Genomic DNA, 17,466 nt, shown 5'->3' on the forward strand with positions numbered 1-17,466 from the left:
AGTAGTGTCAGATATTATTAAGTTTATTTTTATCCTTTATTTCTTTATTTGTATTTTCATTATATTTGACAAAAAATGAACTTACACATATATTAAATCGTTGACCTAAAGACAATTTATTTGCCAAGAAAAACATATTTTATTTATAATTAGAATAAAATTTATTTGCCAATAATCGGTGGATAAAATTGAAATTATACCCGTATCATATAATTATAATTGATTAATTGGTATAAAATGAAATTATACCCGTGCCATGAGTAATAATCTAAATAATTATATCTTAACAAAATATAATTTGAAATAATTTAGAATGAGTATGTTATTTCTTCGACTAGCTAATTAATACAAAATTGAGTACCCATTTTTATTCAATTGAGGTCATATTCTGTTTGGTGAAAGTTTTAATCACCTTAATTAAATTCTGTTTTTGTGCCTTAACTTATACAAGTAGTAATATGTTACGTATTATTTGGTATATCTAAGTAGTTATTTCTTATAGTGGAGATGTAAAAAATCATATTAAGGTTTATTGCCAAATAATTAGTGGATAAATAATAGTTGATTATATTATTTTGGGAAAGTATTTTCATTATAATTATATCAAATCAATATTTAATTATGATAAAATATGTTAATTATAATTATATCATAGAATTATAATAATTACGATATTTATGTTATATATTTTAATCATTTATGTACGTAAATAATTAGAAATCAAAATATAACTTATAATTACTCGTGCCATGCAAGATTAAATAAGATATATAATAACATAGATGGTTTGTTATTTATACTAATTAAATACAATAAATACATATTAATTTAGTTAAAAAAATCACTGTCTCCTATGTTTTTCTATTTATTTTTTTTAATTCATTAAATCCAATCAATTATAATAAATTAATTATATCAACTAATTAATTCAATCAATTATTTTCTAATTTATTTTTTGAATTCAATAAATCAAATAAAATTAATTATACTAATTATTTGTATTGACTAATTGATTTGATTAATTCTTAAAAATATTTTTATTTAATTTATTTTATTTATTTAAATATAACTAATTAATTATTTAATTTTATTAGGATAAATATCAAATTCTATTTCTAATATAAAAATACAAAATTTTATTCATTCTATTTTTTATTTTACCACTATAAAAGACCATATATGCTAGAATAAAATATCATTCATTTACCAATTACTCTTTCATTGGGTAGCTTTTACAACAATTCTTTTTCTTCCTATGGGGCACCGTCATAAGAAGGCAACTATCATAAACACAAATCAGCACACACTTTTCAACTCCCGTGCTCATCATTTAGAGCAATATATGATATGTTATCCATTAAGCATTTATAGACCATGGTGTTATCATGTTTGCATAAATAAATAAAAAATCCATAATTAAGCTTAAGTCATTTATCTATTTGTATGGTATATTGTAGTGTGAAATTACTTTTAATTTATGTTGTGCAATGATATTATGGTTTAATTTAAGCTTTTATTTTAGAATTGTGTTATGATTTTATCTCATCCTTTTTTCTTAGATATTAAGTTAATATATTTTTATTTATTATTATTGAAGCAGATGTGATATAAAATTTGTAAAAAGAAAAAAAACTTACATTCAATTTATTTTATTGTAGTCTTCTATTCTTCTATTTTTTTATTCTTTTATTCACTTTATTTTCTTTTTAAATATCATATAATTTATACCAATTAATTAATTATAATTCATTATATCAGTTAGTTTAATTCATTAATTTATAATATACATGATAAAATAGATCATTTATTACTTATACGTTTATTTTTCTAAAATCTAAATCTGAATAATAATATTTCATTTTTTTATGAGCAAAATATTATTAATAATGAATAATAATTAACTATTCATACTTTTAATTAAAGTGTTTGGATGATTTTTATATTTACTAATATTAATTATTGATTTTTTTCATAAATAAATTATATTATAATTTTATGTTAGTTCATAATTGATTAATGATTAATGTTTATAAAGCTATGTTACTCTAAATTTTATATTTTATAAATATTTTATTTAAATATAATTTTTTAACATAAAAATGTATTATTTTTAATAATACCATAATTTTATCTTTTTTAATTATTCTAAATGAATATTTTATCAAATACCAATTAAAGCTATTCTTCCATTTGCTTTTACTAATATATTTTCTAACAATTATATAAAATTAAAATCGTATTAATGAATTTAATATTAAAGTTAATTTGGCTTTTTATTATTTAGAGTATTTTTCAATCAATAATTTTATACTCTTTACTTTTTTTATTTTCATTTTGAATTTTAATTTAGTACTCAAAGATAGTGAAATTCTATTGATACTGAAATAAAGTTACAAAAGGGTCCATAGAGTAGAATAAGTAAAATAATATGATACCACATTGCAACATTCAAATGAAACAACTTAGGATCTAAAATGTTTATCTTTCTCTTTCTCACCGTCTATTATATTATCTATCCTATCATATAAAAATCGAATTTTTACCTTTAATGATAGAATCAACGTAGCATGCTTCTGTATTATTTTGTTTAACTCATTAAAGTCAATTCATTATGATGAATTAATTATATCAACTAATTGATTTGAATAGATATTTAAGTATCACACAATTTAAAATTATGTATATTAATTATTTGATTTAATTTTTATGATATATAAATTTAAGGAATAAATTAAAATAAGATAATTTATTACTTATTTAAATTGAATACAACAAATATAAATTAATTTAGTTAAAAATTTACTATTTTCTAATCTTCTATACATAAAAATGACAAAATAAAATTATAAAAATAATCTTTTTATCACTTTTGCTATTTTAATTTTATTTTCTTTGTTTTTTTATGTATAATTTTATTTTATATTAACTTTGTTTATTTAATAATAAAATATACTCATATTAATTCTATCATATAATAATATATTTTTTTCCTATATTAATCAAAGAATTTCAATAGTTATCAACTACATCTAATAGAATGACTGAAAAGTGAGAACTACGAGAAGTTAAACCCATGTTTAAAATACTGAAACAAAGAAAAAAAAACAGTGGATATATGATTAGAAAAAAAATGTATAATAATGACAAAATATATTAAAATTGGATTTTTTCTCCAACTAATAAAAGTAAAGTGTTAATTCCTCATGAATTCATTTTTTCTCTAAAATGAAACCACTATTTTATTTTCTAAATTTATTTTAAAAAATATATTTATTATAATTATATTACAGTTAACATTTAACGAATAATGCATGATTATACTAATTTAGAGAAATATTTTTATTATAATTATATAAAATCAATATTTAATACATTATCAACTAATAAAAGTGAGGTGTCAATTCCTCATGAATTTATAAAGTCCAGTAATTTATCTTCCGACTGCACACGTGTATAGAATAACTTTTAAGAAGGATTCATGTATAGTAAATACGGTCAATGATTGTAAAACTGTATACTAACATTGATATAATATTATTTTAGGTATATGTTTTGCAGGCATCAAAGAAAAGTGTTGAGTTGTTTTTTAGTAGATTTAAATTATTCATTGTTTATTAGAGAATTTTGTGTATTAGAATTCTCTAATAATTTATTATTTATTTTGAGCTAATTTTGATATGTTCTTATTTGACAGTAAAACAACATATAAAAATTTGTTGGTGGATCTAAGTATTATTAAGTTATTTATGGTCACATTGAGTATATATGTTTGATTTATTGAAGAAAGTAGATTACTAAAACCAATTAATAACTATTTAGAGTTAATATATTTAACACTAGCTTAAGAAAAAATGAATAATACATAACATGCTATATTTTTATTAATCAAATTATTATAATTTAAATTAATCTTAACAAAATAATTTAAAATTATAATTTTAATCTTATCACGTGCATGACATGGGTTAATACACTTGGAAATTACTGCACGATGAATGTGGTATATAGAGAAATTTTTGAGAGCCTATAATAAAAATGTAATAACAAAATGTCTTACTAAATCTATTTATTTATTAAAATTTATTACTATCACTTAAAAAAATTTAGAAATTCTAGGAACTAATAGACGAATTCTTATTGTACATTAATAGTTTGAGAATATTAAAATTATCATAAAAATTCGTATAATTTTATTCTCTTGACAAACAATTTTATAATTACGTTAATCATATAATTTTATATACAAACATTGATACAGTGTTGTTTCATGTATATATTTTGCAGGTATCAAAGGATAGCATTGAATTGTTGTTCAGTATGTTTAAATTATTTATTGTTTATTACAAAATTTTCTGCATTAGGATTCTCTATTAATTTGTTCTTCATTTTGAGCTGATTTTGATATTTTCTTACTTCACAATATACCAACATATAAAACTTTGTTGGTAGATTTAAGTATTACTAGATTATTTATGGTCATATTGAGTATATATGTCTGATTTATAAAAAAATAGATTAAATAACTATTTTATAATTAATACAATTAACACTATATTAAGAAAAAAAAATAACGCATACAAGTTATTTTTTATTAATTAAATTATTATAATTAAAATGAAATTTAACATAACAACTTAAAATTATAATTTCAATCTTATCACGTGCATGACACGGGTGATTAAACTTGTTGTCATATATATAATCCATTTATTTCTTTTGAAACGAGAAAGTTTAACTTCCCTCTACAGGTTCCAATCCAAGCAAACCAGAAATTTTAAACTACCTAAGCGCATTTCACTACAAAAATAAACAACCTAATGCACGGAAAAATGAAGACCAACCAAGTAGAAACTTTTCAAGTTTTTAGTTGCTGGGTTGATAGATGATATAGGATGTTAGTACTATTCATCTACTAAAAGTAGAGGGAGTTCGGGTGAGATTAAGCAGGTAAAGGTGAAGAACATGGTTCCAAATTGAATGACCCAGCTTAATCTTGTTTGATAAGTATGTATTTGAAATTTATTTATAAAAGAAAACTGATAGTTTTTTAAAGTAACAACTAGAAGTTTATAAACATAAACAATTCTTTCAAATAAATTTTGCTATCAAATATATTAATTATCTGCAATTAGATTTTGTTTCACTTATTTGACTTTTTCACATAAGCGAGAATATGCAAATGTGCACCCAATTAATATTTAATAATGGGTCATTCGTAGTTTAATGGTAGTTAGGAGGGTGATACTGTAAAAACATCATTAAACATGTTGAATAATCGCCTCGCTGGCTGGAGACGGCGGCGGGAAGTGTGCCCCACGCGCTTTTAGTCAGTTAAATCTGTTGGCTATGAAACATGCCGGTAAATAAGTAATAATAATTGGGAGCCCTACTTTATTTTTAATTATTTTTTAAATATTTAAATAATAAAATTTAAATACATAACTAAAATTTAAAATTCTATTTGATTAGAAATAAAAAAATTAAGAGGATGAGTTAGAATTTTTAATTAATTTTTGTAAATAATACTAAAAATATGAGCGAAGAGCAGTTTCAAATGTACTAGAAAACTTGTTGAAATCCCAAAGCCGAAGTTTCGAATTTATATACTTTTCAGAGAAAAAACGTTGAAGCATTTGTTGGTGACAGTAAAACAAGGCGTGCATGACCCCGCACCGCACGCACGCTACCTTGTCTTGTTACGACAGCCACATTATCTTCCTTTTCTCACCTTCTAGAATGTTTTTGGACATTTTTTACCCACTTATATTTTAATTTTATTTGAATTTGAACTTGATTAAATAATTTAAGTGGGAACAATATTATCACTCGAATAGACATTTGAAGAGGATAAAATTGAGAGAAGGTACAGTTGAAGAGGGAGAATTTGATTAATTTGTACTAGTCCATATGGTAGTAAAAGTGAAAAAGTGTGGTACACGAAACAAGAGGATTAACGATAAACGATGCTTGTCGGGGAGTGGCAGATAGGAATATGCGTTGTGTACTTGTGTCCCAATAACAATGTTGAAATTGCAACATTGATCATAAGAATAGGAATAGGAATAGGAATAGGAATAGAGAACAACAATGGCACTTTTTTTTGTCAGGACCGTGGGCCACAATGGACCCAGACCCAGAAAAAAGAAACCTTATTCCCACCCAACCCAATCCAATTCAATTGGGTAGTGTGAGATGGATTGGGACAATGACACTAACTTGTAATTTTAATTAACTGAAGAACAAAAATATTAAAGTACCATCTCATATTCTCAATTTTTTGTCAAACTGGGCCGACACAATGGCACCTGGCTTTGGTCAATGTGGACTTCCCCTAGGCCCATTCTTTTTGAATATAAAGTACTTAATTTTTTTTTTGGTTGTCCACGGTATTCCCCAACCCGACAGGTTAAGGACTAATTCGTCGCGGATCTAAACTCCATTTAAGGGTCTGCCGCTGGCCAATAAGTTGCTGCATGCACAAGACGGGATTCAAACTCCTGAAACTTACTTAAGCGGACGAGTGAGCTGACCACTCGACTAACCCAAGTTGGTTATAAAGTACTCATTTATTATCCAAAATTTCTATCCTTGACCAAAAACCTAGTTTAATTATCATGCACAAATGCACTTTACAATATCATGTAATGGGAATATGAAGTAAAAAAATTGAGTAAAAAATTTCACTTTTATAACTAAATAAAAACATTACCTCAAAATAAAACCACAGTCTCTAAGCTTTCACTTCCCTCTTAATGGAACTTTCTATGTAAAATAAAATAAAATAAAAAAACAACTCATGAGAAACTAAAATTAAAATTAATGAAGGCTTACAGCAGAATTCACTGCAGCTTGTCTTTCCAAGTCAAGTAATTGCAAGAGTTAGAGATTTTGTCTAAGAAAGATGATGGTGACACCTGTTCCACATTCAGATTACCATGGTGATCAATTCTATAAGAGACATCAAGTCCTTCCAAAATTAGGTGATATATTATGTCCTTAGAATCTACAGAATTCTGGTCCTTTTCATGTAAAAAAGCTCTGTCATCTTGGTGTTCATCTGCATCAGAGGTATTAACCAACATTTCATCATCGTTATCACTTTTTGAGAGAGCATCATGAGGCCTGTTTCTTTGGCTCAATGACCGAATATCCCATGAAAGAACTTGCTTGATCAAGCGTTGGAACTCGCTTGGTGATGCATAAAGCGACTTCTTTTCCTGAAGTAGCAACCAAGAAGCACAACATTATCAGTATAGGAGGATGAAACCAAGATATAGAAAAACCTCACCATCAAGTAGTAGCATACTTGGAATTTGTAACAAAAATGTTGCAAAACTTCTTGTACCAGAAAGCATAATAGATTGCCTCCAATACTTGTTAAGTTACTTAAGGAGTTAACACAAATATTTTGAATACAATATACCACCAAATGAAATATAAACTATTAAAACCAGCATTAAATTATTAAGGCTAAGGTGAACAAGATGCAGGCGCTTGATATTTCAAGTAAATTAATTAACAACTCACTGCCATTGTCCAGCAATTTTCGAGTGCTGAAGTGAAGTCCTCTGCAAAGCTTACAGAAGATACTGAGAGTAAGCTATCCTCCTAAAAAAATTCAGAAACACAATGTTCTTTACTTAGAATGACATAATCAAGTAGCATGCAGCCATAACAAAATGTGAAGGAAAATAAAATACTACTAAAATATCTTCATTGTTGATTATAATGTGGAGTGTGGACCTTAAATTTAAAGCTTCAAGAGAATAAGAATACAAGAATAAAAAACTAATAAGAGTTCAGTGACTAGTAAATAGCCATCACGAGTACTTGTATCTCAATATTCCCACATGGAGCAAAATATATCCAGAAAACAATCACTTGGATAAGCTTCTGAACAAAAGCAATTCTCCATTTGTTTCTCCAAAAATGTGCAGGAGCTTTTTATGTTTTTGTTTCAACAATTTTAAGAAACTCATCCAAACATGAAGATTAGAAATACTTTTTCCTTTTTCTTAATCACAGATAAACTTTTGTGTAGAAAACAATAAATGGACCCGAAACTTGTTTAGAGACTCAAAAATAAACCTAAAAATACAACACGAAATAATATAGCTAAAAAATACTGAAGATTACCATCAACCAATTTGGCACTACAGCTTTTTGGATGCTGTCACAATATGGCAGGTAAGGCTTGATATCAAGTACTGGCTGTCAATGAGATACAAAAAAACAGACGTAATTCATAATTAAAGCATCAATTATTGGCCAAAAAAGGTACCAAGCTCTTTGTTAAAGTGGATTAAATACAATCTAAGTGGCATGTGATTGTAGTAAAGTAGCATGTGAAAGGAAACATATATTAGCAATGGAGACTTACAGTTCCATCAACCAGATCAACACCAGAAAGCAAAATCATATTTTCCTGTACAGCCTCTACCTGTGGTACAAGTTAAATAGAATGAAAATTACGAAACTAGTTCATAATTTGATTTTGTTTGTTTGAAATTTGAATATCAAAAGATTGACATTTTGGGGACTGGGCGGAAGTTAAATTGTGATGCAAGATGCTGATCTATGTACGCAACGACATTGACTGGGAAAGAATACATATGCCCCTTACTTGGGTGCACAAGAAGTTACTGGATATGTATCCAAGTTTCACAAAATTACCCAATAATATGGGAGAAAGTCAGTTTCTTAGCTGTGGTTTGATCTTTCATAAGACAAATCCAATCTTTCAAACCAACTGCCCAAGATCCTAAATTTCCTTTAAATATGAAATTAATTGTTCCTAGGCTTGCAACAATCCAGCAACGCTAAGCGAAAATACATAGAAATCTATGAAGGACAAAGGGGATAGGATACTTTGTGCACCATTAAGACCCCAGTGGTTTGACGGTCTCCAATTTTTTTTTTTTTGAAAATATGCATGAGGAGCAAGTGATATCAATCAATAATTCAATAGAAGAGTACATAATATTGTGATTGGTGAAAGCATGCCAGAAAAATCCACTAGCATCTAAATGTGTTCTTACCTTTGCAACTGTAAGTCCAATGGGGCATGGACGATGTGGGGATCGTGTGGCGAACACTCCCATTCTTCCTCCTTTAAGTCTCGGAACTCTCACCTATCCATCCACTGATCCATATGAAAAATATCTCTAGGGGATAAAATGAGGCAAGAAGATGCTACAGAGATAAGACATTAATACTAGAGCTACAAACCTTTGCCTTAAACCCTGATTGAGATGGATGCTTCCATAGTTTCTCAAGATCTGTATTTAAATGAAATACATATAAAATCCAGCAGTGAGAATATTCAGCTAGACCCTCAAGAGATGCTGGCGGAACACGAGTGGCATTAAAAACCAAACAGGCTCTAGCAAGTGGTACAAGTAACGGTTGCCTCGGTGTCCCATTCCTACACTAGTATGAAGCAATATTTCATTAATCATGAATGTGGCATTGAATAAGGAATTTATCAATGTGCAGGTTACCAATACTTGAGAAAATGAATCAGCAAAAGAACTAAGGGGGGCAAAATAAAAAAGGGGTAAAAAACTAAACTTTATGCAGTGGCGAGTGGCAAGTGCCAATTGAGACATGATTGAAGAGCAAGTAACCAACCAAGTTAACATTAAAGTTAATGGAAATGAATGAAGAATAGGAGTGTTGAAAGAAGGGTAACCTGTTGAGCCCTAATTCTCCCTTGCCTTTCAGAGGCACATTTATCTAAGGAAGACTTGAGAGATGCCTCCAGCTCAAGAATCTTGGACTTCAAACCCTTACATTTTCTACTCAAGACATATGCTAACAGAACATGGGCAGGTACAAAGCTTCAAACTGTTAGTAAATACTCATAAAAAATAAATAAATAAACAATCAAAGAGAACATGGGGGAAGTAGTTCTATGTGTAACATACCAGAGATTGCAGTGGAGAAGGAAATAGCAGCGAATGTTATTGTTAAGGTTATGCTTAATCTCTTTCCAACCATTTTTAGCTTCTGAAATGGTACCTTCCCCCCAAGTCCCAATCCTGTTATGCAGTTACAATCATCAGTTTCAGTTCTCAGCTACCTTCTGCGGCGTTGCTACTGACCCGGGCCAAGAGACAGCGAAGCTTGGTTTGGTTTAGTTGCTTCATCAAATTTGCTATTTGGGTCGGACTCGGTTCATACTAATCCAGTGACCCATTTGTTTCATGGATCCCTCATATTTGCTTCAAAAAAAATATAAATGAAAAATTATCAATAAACAAATAGAGAGAGAGAGAGAGAGAAACTGGTGTACTTGAGTAGTTGAGACTTGAGTTTACTGTGATTAGAATCTGGATGAGAAAGGAGAGCTTCAAAGTGCAATGGTATCTGGACTCTGAAGTTGATGCATTCTGTTTTGCGACACTGTAACACGTTGCACCTCATTATTTTAGTTTCTGCCAATGAAACTTGTTTCACAGATCTTATATAAGATCTGTCTGTTATGTTCTCCGCCTGAAAACGAAGACAGAGCAGCTACCTCACAAGTTGAGCAGTCAAGCATGGCCCACATCAATGGTCCAGTGGTGGAACAGTTCACTTTTGAAGAAAGGTCAGCTCCCTTCAAGAGCTGCCATGCCTCTACCATTGTTGAGGTTGATAAGGGTCACTTTTTGGTTGCATATTTTGGGGGCACTTCAGAAGGTGCACCTGATGTCAAAATCTGGTTGCAAACTTACAAGGTTTCTTTTTTTTTATTCTATTCACTCATTAAATTATCTTGTCTTTGACTTTGCAATCTACAATTTTGAATGCATCGTTGACTGCAATTTTTGGTGGACAGAATGGCATATGGGAATCACCTGTAGTTGCTGATGAGCAACCTAATGTTCCTATGTGGAATCCTGTGTTGTTCAAGCTTCCATCAGATGAGATACTTCTGTTCTACAAAATAGGCCAAGAAGTTCAGAAGTAAAGTTTCTATATTCATTGCCTTTCTTCTATCTATTTTTTATCTTCTGCAAACCATCCTCATATAAATAGAAAGTTGAAACAGTTGATTTGACCTATCCTCTTTAGAATACAATTCCTTTTTCCTCCCCCTTTCATGCCAATTCATGATTTAATAGTATTGATTGGCTTTAATCTTCAGTAAAATTCAGTTAACCACACATAAAGTTTCAGCACAAAAGTTTGCATTTACAGATGAAATAATTCCAAACTGGTAAGGAGAAAATGTTAGAACTTAATAGGGAAATCATTTCACTACAGATAGTGTATTGAAAAAATAATGCATTTACTCAGCTAGTCATTCATTGTAAATAGACCCTCTAAAGAGTTGCGGGAGCTGCCACTAAATTCAATTAGTTTTAATTTACTCCTAACTTGACAATTTGTTATCCTTATGAGATAAGAAGAATGCTTTTGTTTAATTTCAGATGGAGTGGTTTCATGAAGCGCTCATATGATAAAGGCATTACTTGGACAGAAAGAGAACAACTTCCTCCTGGAATACTAGGACCTATAAAGAATAAGGTACAAAAGCAGTTAATTTCACGGTATCTATCTATTGCAATGAGGTTTTGAATTTTTATAACTATACAGATTTTATTTTTTTCTGGTTCTAAATCTGATTACTATTTCTCAGCCTATTTTGCTAGAAAACAATCGTCTGCTATGCGGATCATCTGTTGAGAGCTGGAACTCCTGGGGTGCCTGGGTTGAGGTCTTAACTGAACTAGTGGTTGTTTAACTGATTATTTGAAATGTCAGCTGGTTATAATTCACTGCTTCTTGTGTATGCAACAGTTCACAACAGATTTTGGCAGGACATGGAGCAAGCATGGCCCAATTTACCTAGAAAATCAACCTCTTAGTGTGATTCAACCAGTGCCTTATCAGACAGCAGATGGGAGATTACGCATTCTACTACGATCTTTTGATGGCATCGGTAGAATATGCATGTCAGAATCGTCTGATGGTGGCAAGACTTGGGGATTTGCAGCAGCTACCAAGCTCCCCAACCCAAATGCAGGTCAATTTCATAACCTTTGTTGCTTGCAACTTTGCTGCATACTTGGTGACAATATATTTCATCATGTATTAAGATTGTAACTTTTTAATCTGGTTTACTAGGCATTGATGGGGTTAAGCTTAAGGATGGCCGTTTAGTGCTTGCATACAATACGGTGTCAAGGGGTGTGCTTAAAGTCGCAGTCTCCGAGGATGATGGCGATTCTTGGGAAGAGGCTCTCACATTGGAAGACACAGTGGGGATGGAATTCTCATATCCTGCTGTTATTCAGGCTAATGATGGCCTAATACACATCACTTATACATATGACAGAACACAAATTAAGGTTAACTTTTTATATAGTGTTGCCTTTAAATTGTTCAGAATTTCCAACTGCTTTCAATTCTTGTTTGAGAATAATATGTTTTTCTGTTCTTGATTTCATCTGCATTCCCTGACAGTGCTCTTTCATTTGTTATTTTGGCAGCATGTTGTTCTTCGGCCATAGTGATTTGGTGTAAATTGTTCCAAATAAACTTGAAAAAGAACCATGTCTTCTTTTCTATCATCCGAAGGACTGAGTACAGGGGCAAAGACTGACGCATGGATTGTCTATCCTTACTTCTAATTGTCAAATAATATGCTTCAGAGTTCAGACATTGTTTTGTTAATTTTTTTTTTCAGTGTTGATGATATCTGAAATGAAAGAAGAGGGAAAAAAGATGCACTAAACAAACAAAAGAACGGTTTCCAGAGATAGATTGCAAGTGTAAAGTCAGGAGTTTAAGCCATTCTAACTTAATAAGAAGATCAATAAACATAAATGCGATATGCGAGGATTTCTAAAACTATTTATGTTAAGTCATTATCGCGTGCCAATTAGAATTTAATGAAATCAGATACTTTTACCAGTTAGCACATATTTGTTTAAAAAATAGTTGAGATATATGTTCAACACAAATATGAGTGGGGTGATGTATAGAAAGAAAACCAGAAACTAGTACATAATAGGGTGGAAAAATATGCAGTATTAAATGTTATTCACATTCCAATTTCCCATGGATTATATTTTATTATTTGATTAATTTATATTGTTCACTTGATCACTTCATTTCACAGATCACAGAATAGTTTATAAAACTTAGCTGGCCTTGCTCGTGAACATTCTTTCATGTAGTTTGTGACTTTTGGCACATTATTAAAAGTTAAAACTTAACTAAAATGGTCATTATCAACCAGCTCAATAAGGCATTCTCTTCCAGCACGTTATCAATAAACAAGAGAAAATGTCATTACTTGACTCAAATCAACTAAATGAGAGAGTATTGACTATTGTATTGACTTCAAATAATACTATTGTGTATTGACAGCACCTTGCAATAGAAACACTAGAAACTACTGCAGCCATTAAATTAAAATGAACGGTAGATGATGAAATTTGTACATTTGAGGGCTGATATTTAGTCAAGTCAAAAAAACAAAATGAATTACTTATTTTACTTCTTTCCTACACAGTTTGCTTTGCTTTGCAGGCTGCATAATTCATTGCAGATATTAGAGGGTGAAACCATGTCATTGTTTTCTTCTTCCTTTGTCTATTTTGTGCTCCTGCTCTCTATTATCATTCATAGCCATAGAGTTCACTCATTTTCTAGGTACCGACATGCCTTACCAGTTACTACTTTCACATTCCCATTACCATTCCACTATTTGCTTTTCTGCTACACTTGTGACCTATATTGTTATCTTCTTTGGAATGGTTCAGTATATGATTACATTTCTTTTATATTATTGATGTTTTGTCCTTGTGTCTATAGAAACATGAGTTCTTGACACTGCAACTGATAACTCACAAGCAATGATCTAAAAGCAAGTAGCAAAGTTTTGCAGGGGAAACTCCACAATTTCCGGAGCAGATGGTTTAGGAAACAGCTACATAAAAGGGCCTCTTTTGGAGGAGTTCACTTTTCCTGAAAAATCAGCTCCCTTCAACAGCTGCCATGCTTCCACCATTGTTGAGGTACAAAATTACATCACTTTTTCTTTTTTTTCTTTTTTTTTTCTTCCAAAAAAGTTGAAGTTTTTGTCATGATGAGAAGCATATTACATTGATGTCTATTTTGAATTCCACCAGGTTGGGAAGGGTCATTTTTTGGTTGCATATTATGGGGGAACATCTGAGGGGGCGCCTGATGTCAAAATATGGCTGCAAACTTACAAGGTAATGATGTAAATAGTTAAAACTTAAAGGTTGCATAAATTGCTACTCTCACACCTAGCTTTTCAATTCATAAGAGACTGGGATTTCTAATGCAATCATAGTAACTTTGAATTTGAAACTTTGGTGAGAGATGTTACTTTCCTCTAAACTATTGACTGCTTATTTGACTTGATTTGGCAGAATGGCAAATGGAAATCACCTGTAATTGCTGATGAAGAACCAAATGTTCCTATGTGGAACCCTGTGCTGTTCAAAACTCCTTCAAATGTGTTACTGCTGTTTTATAGAATTGGCCTTGATGTTCAAAAGTAATGTTTCTAACTCTCACAATCTCCTTACGAAGTTATGCAACTTTTTAGCAAGCTGCTCTAGTTATCATTGTGACTAATAGCTTTATACATCACAAAACTTGATTCTAATCCAACCAGCCTACTCTAGTTGGCATAGAATATCTGTATCACCCATGATTAACTGAGTCAAAATTTGGGTACTCAATGTTTATGATAAAGTTCTTTTCAGTTTAAACATGGCACAAATGTTATATAGTAGGACTCTAATGAATCCCAAATGTGTTTCCTTTTTTTGTCCAATCTGTTGAGGTGAATTAGCTTATTTAATTTCAGATGGAGTGGATTCATGAAACGCTCATATGATAAGGGACTAACATGGACAGAAAGAGAACAACTTCCTCCTGGTATATTAGGACCTATAAAGAATAAGGTGAAACAAAAAACCACTTAAAGTAGTCATGGTCAAGATAAATGTATCTTCTTAGAATCAAATGCCATTAATGCTTTTTCAGCCACTCTTGCTGGACAATGGTGCCTTACTGTGTGGATCCTCTGTTGAAAGCTGGAACTCTTGGGGGTCGTGGTCCGAGGTTTCTAACAGAACTGACCTTAATGAACTGATTTTTAAATGTTTTTGTTGACTTATATAGATTGTTGCATGGTAACAGGTTACAACAGATTTTGGAAGGACATGGAGAAAGTATGGTCTAATTTACATTGAAGATAAACCTCTTGGGGTGATTCAACCAGTGCCATACCGGACTAGTAAGGGAACGCTGCGTGTCTTGCTTCGCTCGTTTACAGGCCTTGGCAGAGTCTACATTTCAGAATCCTTTGATGGTGGCAAAACATGGGGCTATGCAAAGCCTACACCACTTCCCAATCCAAATGCAGGTTTATCTTGCATACTAGTTGAAAGTAGTAAGCATTGGCAATGTGATTTGCTTACATTTGAAGTTGGTGATAGGTATTGATGGAGTTAAGCTGAGAGATGGGACTCTGGTGCTTGCTTATAATACAGTATCAAGGGGTGTGCTTAAAGTTGCAATATCTGAGGATGATGGTGATTCATGGCATGAAGTTGTTACATTGGAGGATACTTTGGGAATGGAATTCTCATATCCTGCACTTATTCAAGCTAGTGATGGGAGAGTACATGTCACCTATACATATAATAGGACACAAATTAAGGTACATCCTTCAAAATCCAAATTGCATTGCACTTTGCTTCTATCTATGGCATTAATCCATAACTATTATGCCATGTTCTTGTGTGTAACTTTCCTTGTTTTTCTATTTGGACAGCATGTTGTTTTTAATCCAAGGTGATGCAGATTAATTTCAGATTGGATTATTGGAAACAAGAGCAAACAATGTATCTTTGAATGGGCTGAGTTTGATTTGGAAGTGCTTTTGGGTTTTGATCTGAGAATTTTTGGAGGTTTTTGTTAAAGCCCAATATTGGACAAAAACTGTTTTTGGACATACTGAAGTGTAATGGGCCTACACCTACCAACCCCGTAGCCCAACACTGAAAGGCCCAAAACTAGAAGGGAAGTGAACGCGGAACGGCTAATCCCACAAAAATGAAAGAACTGGAAGTTTTCCAACATGAAAACCAACTATATATAGGCTAGTTTGAAATTTATTGTCATGAAAAGATGATTAATTAACTCATCGCAGGTGTGGTTAAGATTTTAAACTAGAAAGAAGTTCTCCTATGATCATTACAAAGCATTTCCACACATTTTATTGTTGTTATTATTTTGCTAAATTTTAAAAGGTGAAAACTCAGATGAAGTCGTCGTTAGATAAAAATTTAGTTAAATTAGTCAAATCATCTAACAGTTCTCAATTTCAGGTGAAGTCGACTGCACCTCAATTTTCACTATTTTAAAAACCCATTGAAATGTGAGTACATAATAAGAGAAAATTCATGAACATCGACATACTCATGAAAAAAGTACGCAATGTTAACGTCAATTGAGCATGCAAGTAGGATTCAGCAATCACCAGCTCCCAACACTTGCTTCATTGTGTCGGTGTCCATCTCTCTCTCTCTCTCTATATATATATATATATAACCTTCCATTTCCCCTTTTTATTCCTTCACATTCACACCAACCCACTTTATACTTTGCATTAACTACCAACCACTTTTTGTGTTCCCTTCCTCTCCTCCTAAGTTGTGGTAAGTCAGTAAAATTTTTAATATTTAATCCTTTGTATAAAAGAAATCTAAGTTTATTCATGTTTTTCAATTGGAATAATACTTAGTAGTAGTATAGAAGTAGTAAAAGAGAAGAAAAAGTGAAGGGCACAGCATGATGAGTAGATTTTAGTATAGTAAAAAGAAAAAATGCATTAGGCCAATTATTCGACTAAGACAATAATTAAGAGTTATGATGGTTTTAGAAAGAAAAAAGCAGCTTACAAATTACAATGTAGTAGTACTACTATTGTCGATATGCATGTGTCTCTCTTTTGCTGTTTCCCTCCAACCCCAATGGAATCAACATGATTGCTTTGCTTTTCACTGGTTTCTGACATTCAATTTTTCTGACTCTGCTCAGCTTTTTCCTCTCTTTTATTTATTCTCTTTCTACGCACTCCCCCCATCACTGACATCTCCACATTCTTGCAAGTACTACTACTATATGCCATATATTAAGCCGTTATTTACGTCAATACTATAATATTCATGTCACATTTTTTGGTATCTAAAATTTTAGTGTCAAATTTATGGAACTTATTTTTTATGATAAATTTTAAATATTTAAAATTATTTATTTTTATATTTTTAAATTAAATATTAATTTTTATTTTTTTAGTAAATTAGGCAACTATATATAATCACCATATATAGCTGCTATGCACCAATATTCATTTGCATTTTTCTTTTGTTTATAATTTTACTTTAAAAAAAATTCTATAACTTCTAATTTGCAATCATGCATGAATGG

The 17,466-nt window shown here is 30.8% G+C and overlaps 3 protein-coding genes across 4 annotated transcripts; 2 read left to right on the plus strand and 1 right to left on the minus strand.

Moving 5' to 3' along the window:
- Nucleotides 1-6,717: 6,717 nt before the first annotated feature.
- Nucleotides 6,718-10,452, minus strand: LOC107460785 (uncharacterized). The gene is made up of 9 exons (XM_052251444.1): nucleotides 10,320-10,452; nucleotides 9,927-10,223; nucleotides 9,668-9,813; nucleotides 9,229-9,429; nucleotides 9,039-9,131; nucleotides 8,381-8,440; nucleotides 8,137-8,211; nucleotides 7,528-7,608; nucleotides 6,718-7,217 (listed from the first exon to the last, which is right to left on the minus strand). The coding sequence occupies exons 2-9, from the start codon at nucleotides 9,997-9,999 to the stop codon at nucleotides 6,840-6,842; spliced, it is 1,107 nt and encodes a 368-aa protein (XP_052107404.1). The 5' UTR covers nucleotides 10,000-10,223; nucleotides 10,320-10,452; the 3' UTR covers nucleotides 6,718-6,839.
- On the plus strand, nucleotides 10,443-12,747 carry LOC107459773 (uncharacterized). Of its 2 annotated transcripts, none has more exons than XM_016078034.3 (7): nucleotides 10,443-10,721; nucleotides 10,823-10,950; nucleotides 11,418-11,514; nucleotides 11,627-11,704; nucleotides 11,788-12,013; nucleotides 12,115-12,338; nucleotides 12,480-12,747. In XM_016078034.3, the coding sequence occupies exons 1-7, from the start codon at nucleotides 10,443-10,445 to the stop codon at nucleotides 12,498-12,500; spliced, it is 1,053 nt and encodes a 350-aa protein (XP_015933520.1). In that variant the 3' UTR covers nucleotides 12,501-12,747. The 2 variants fall into 2 exon arrangements, with proteins under 2 accessions (XP_015933520.1, XP_015933528.1); XM_016078042.3 differs by having other exon boundaries at nucleotides 11,627-11,698.
- Nucleotides 12,748-13,170: 423 nt separating this feature from the next.
- LOC107459763 (uncharacterized) lies at nucleotides 13,171-16,240 on the plus strand. Its single transcript, XM_016078021.3, has 9 exons — nucleotides 13,171-13,647; nucleotides 13,883-14,012; nucleotides 14,127-14,213; nucleotides 14,394-14,521; nucleotides 14,837-14,933; nucleotides 15,016-15,093; nucleotides 15,172-15,397; nucleotides 15,471-15,694; nucleotides 15,809-16,240. The coding sequence occupies exons 1-9, from the start codon at nucleotides 13,475-13,477 to the stop codon at nucleotides 15,830-15,832; spliced, it is 1,167 nt and encodes a 388-aa protein (XP_015933507.1). The 5' UTR covers nucleotides 13,171-13,474; the 3' UTR covers nucleotides 15,833-16,240.
- The last annotated feature ends 1,226 nt before the right edge of the window (nucleotides 16,241-17,466 follow it).

This window comes from Arachis duranensis, chromosome 1, assembly GCF_000817695.3.
Source record: "Arachis duranensis cultivar V14167 chromosome 1, aradu.V14167.gnm2.J7QH, whole genome shotgun sequence".
Lineage (NCBI taxonomy): Eukaryota > Viridiplantae > Streptophyta > Magnoliopsida > Fabales > Fabaceae > Arachis > Arachis duranensis.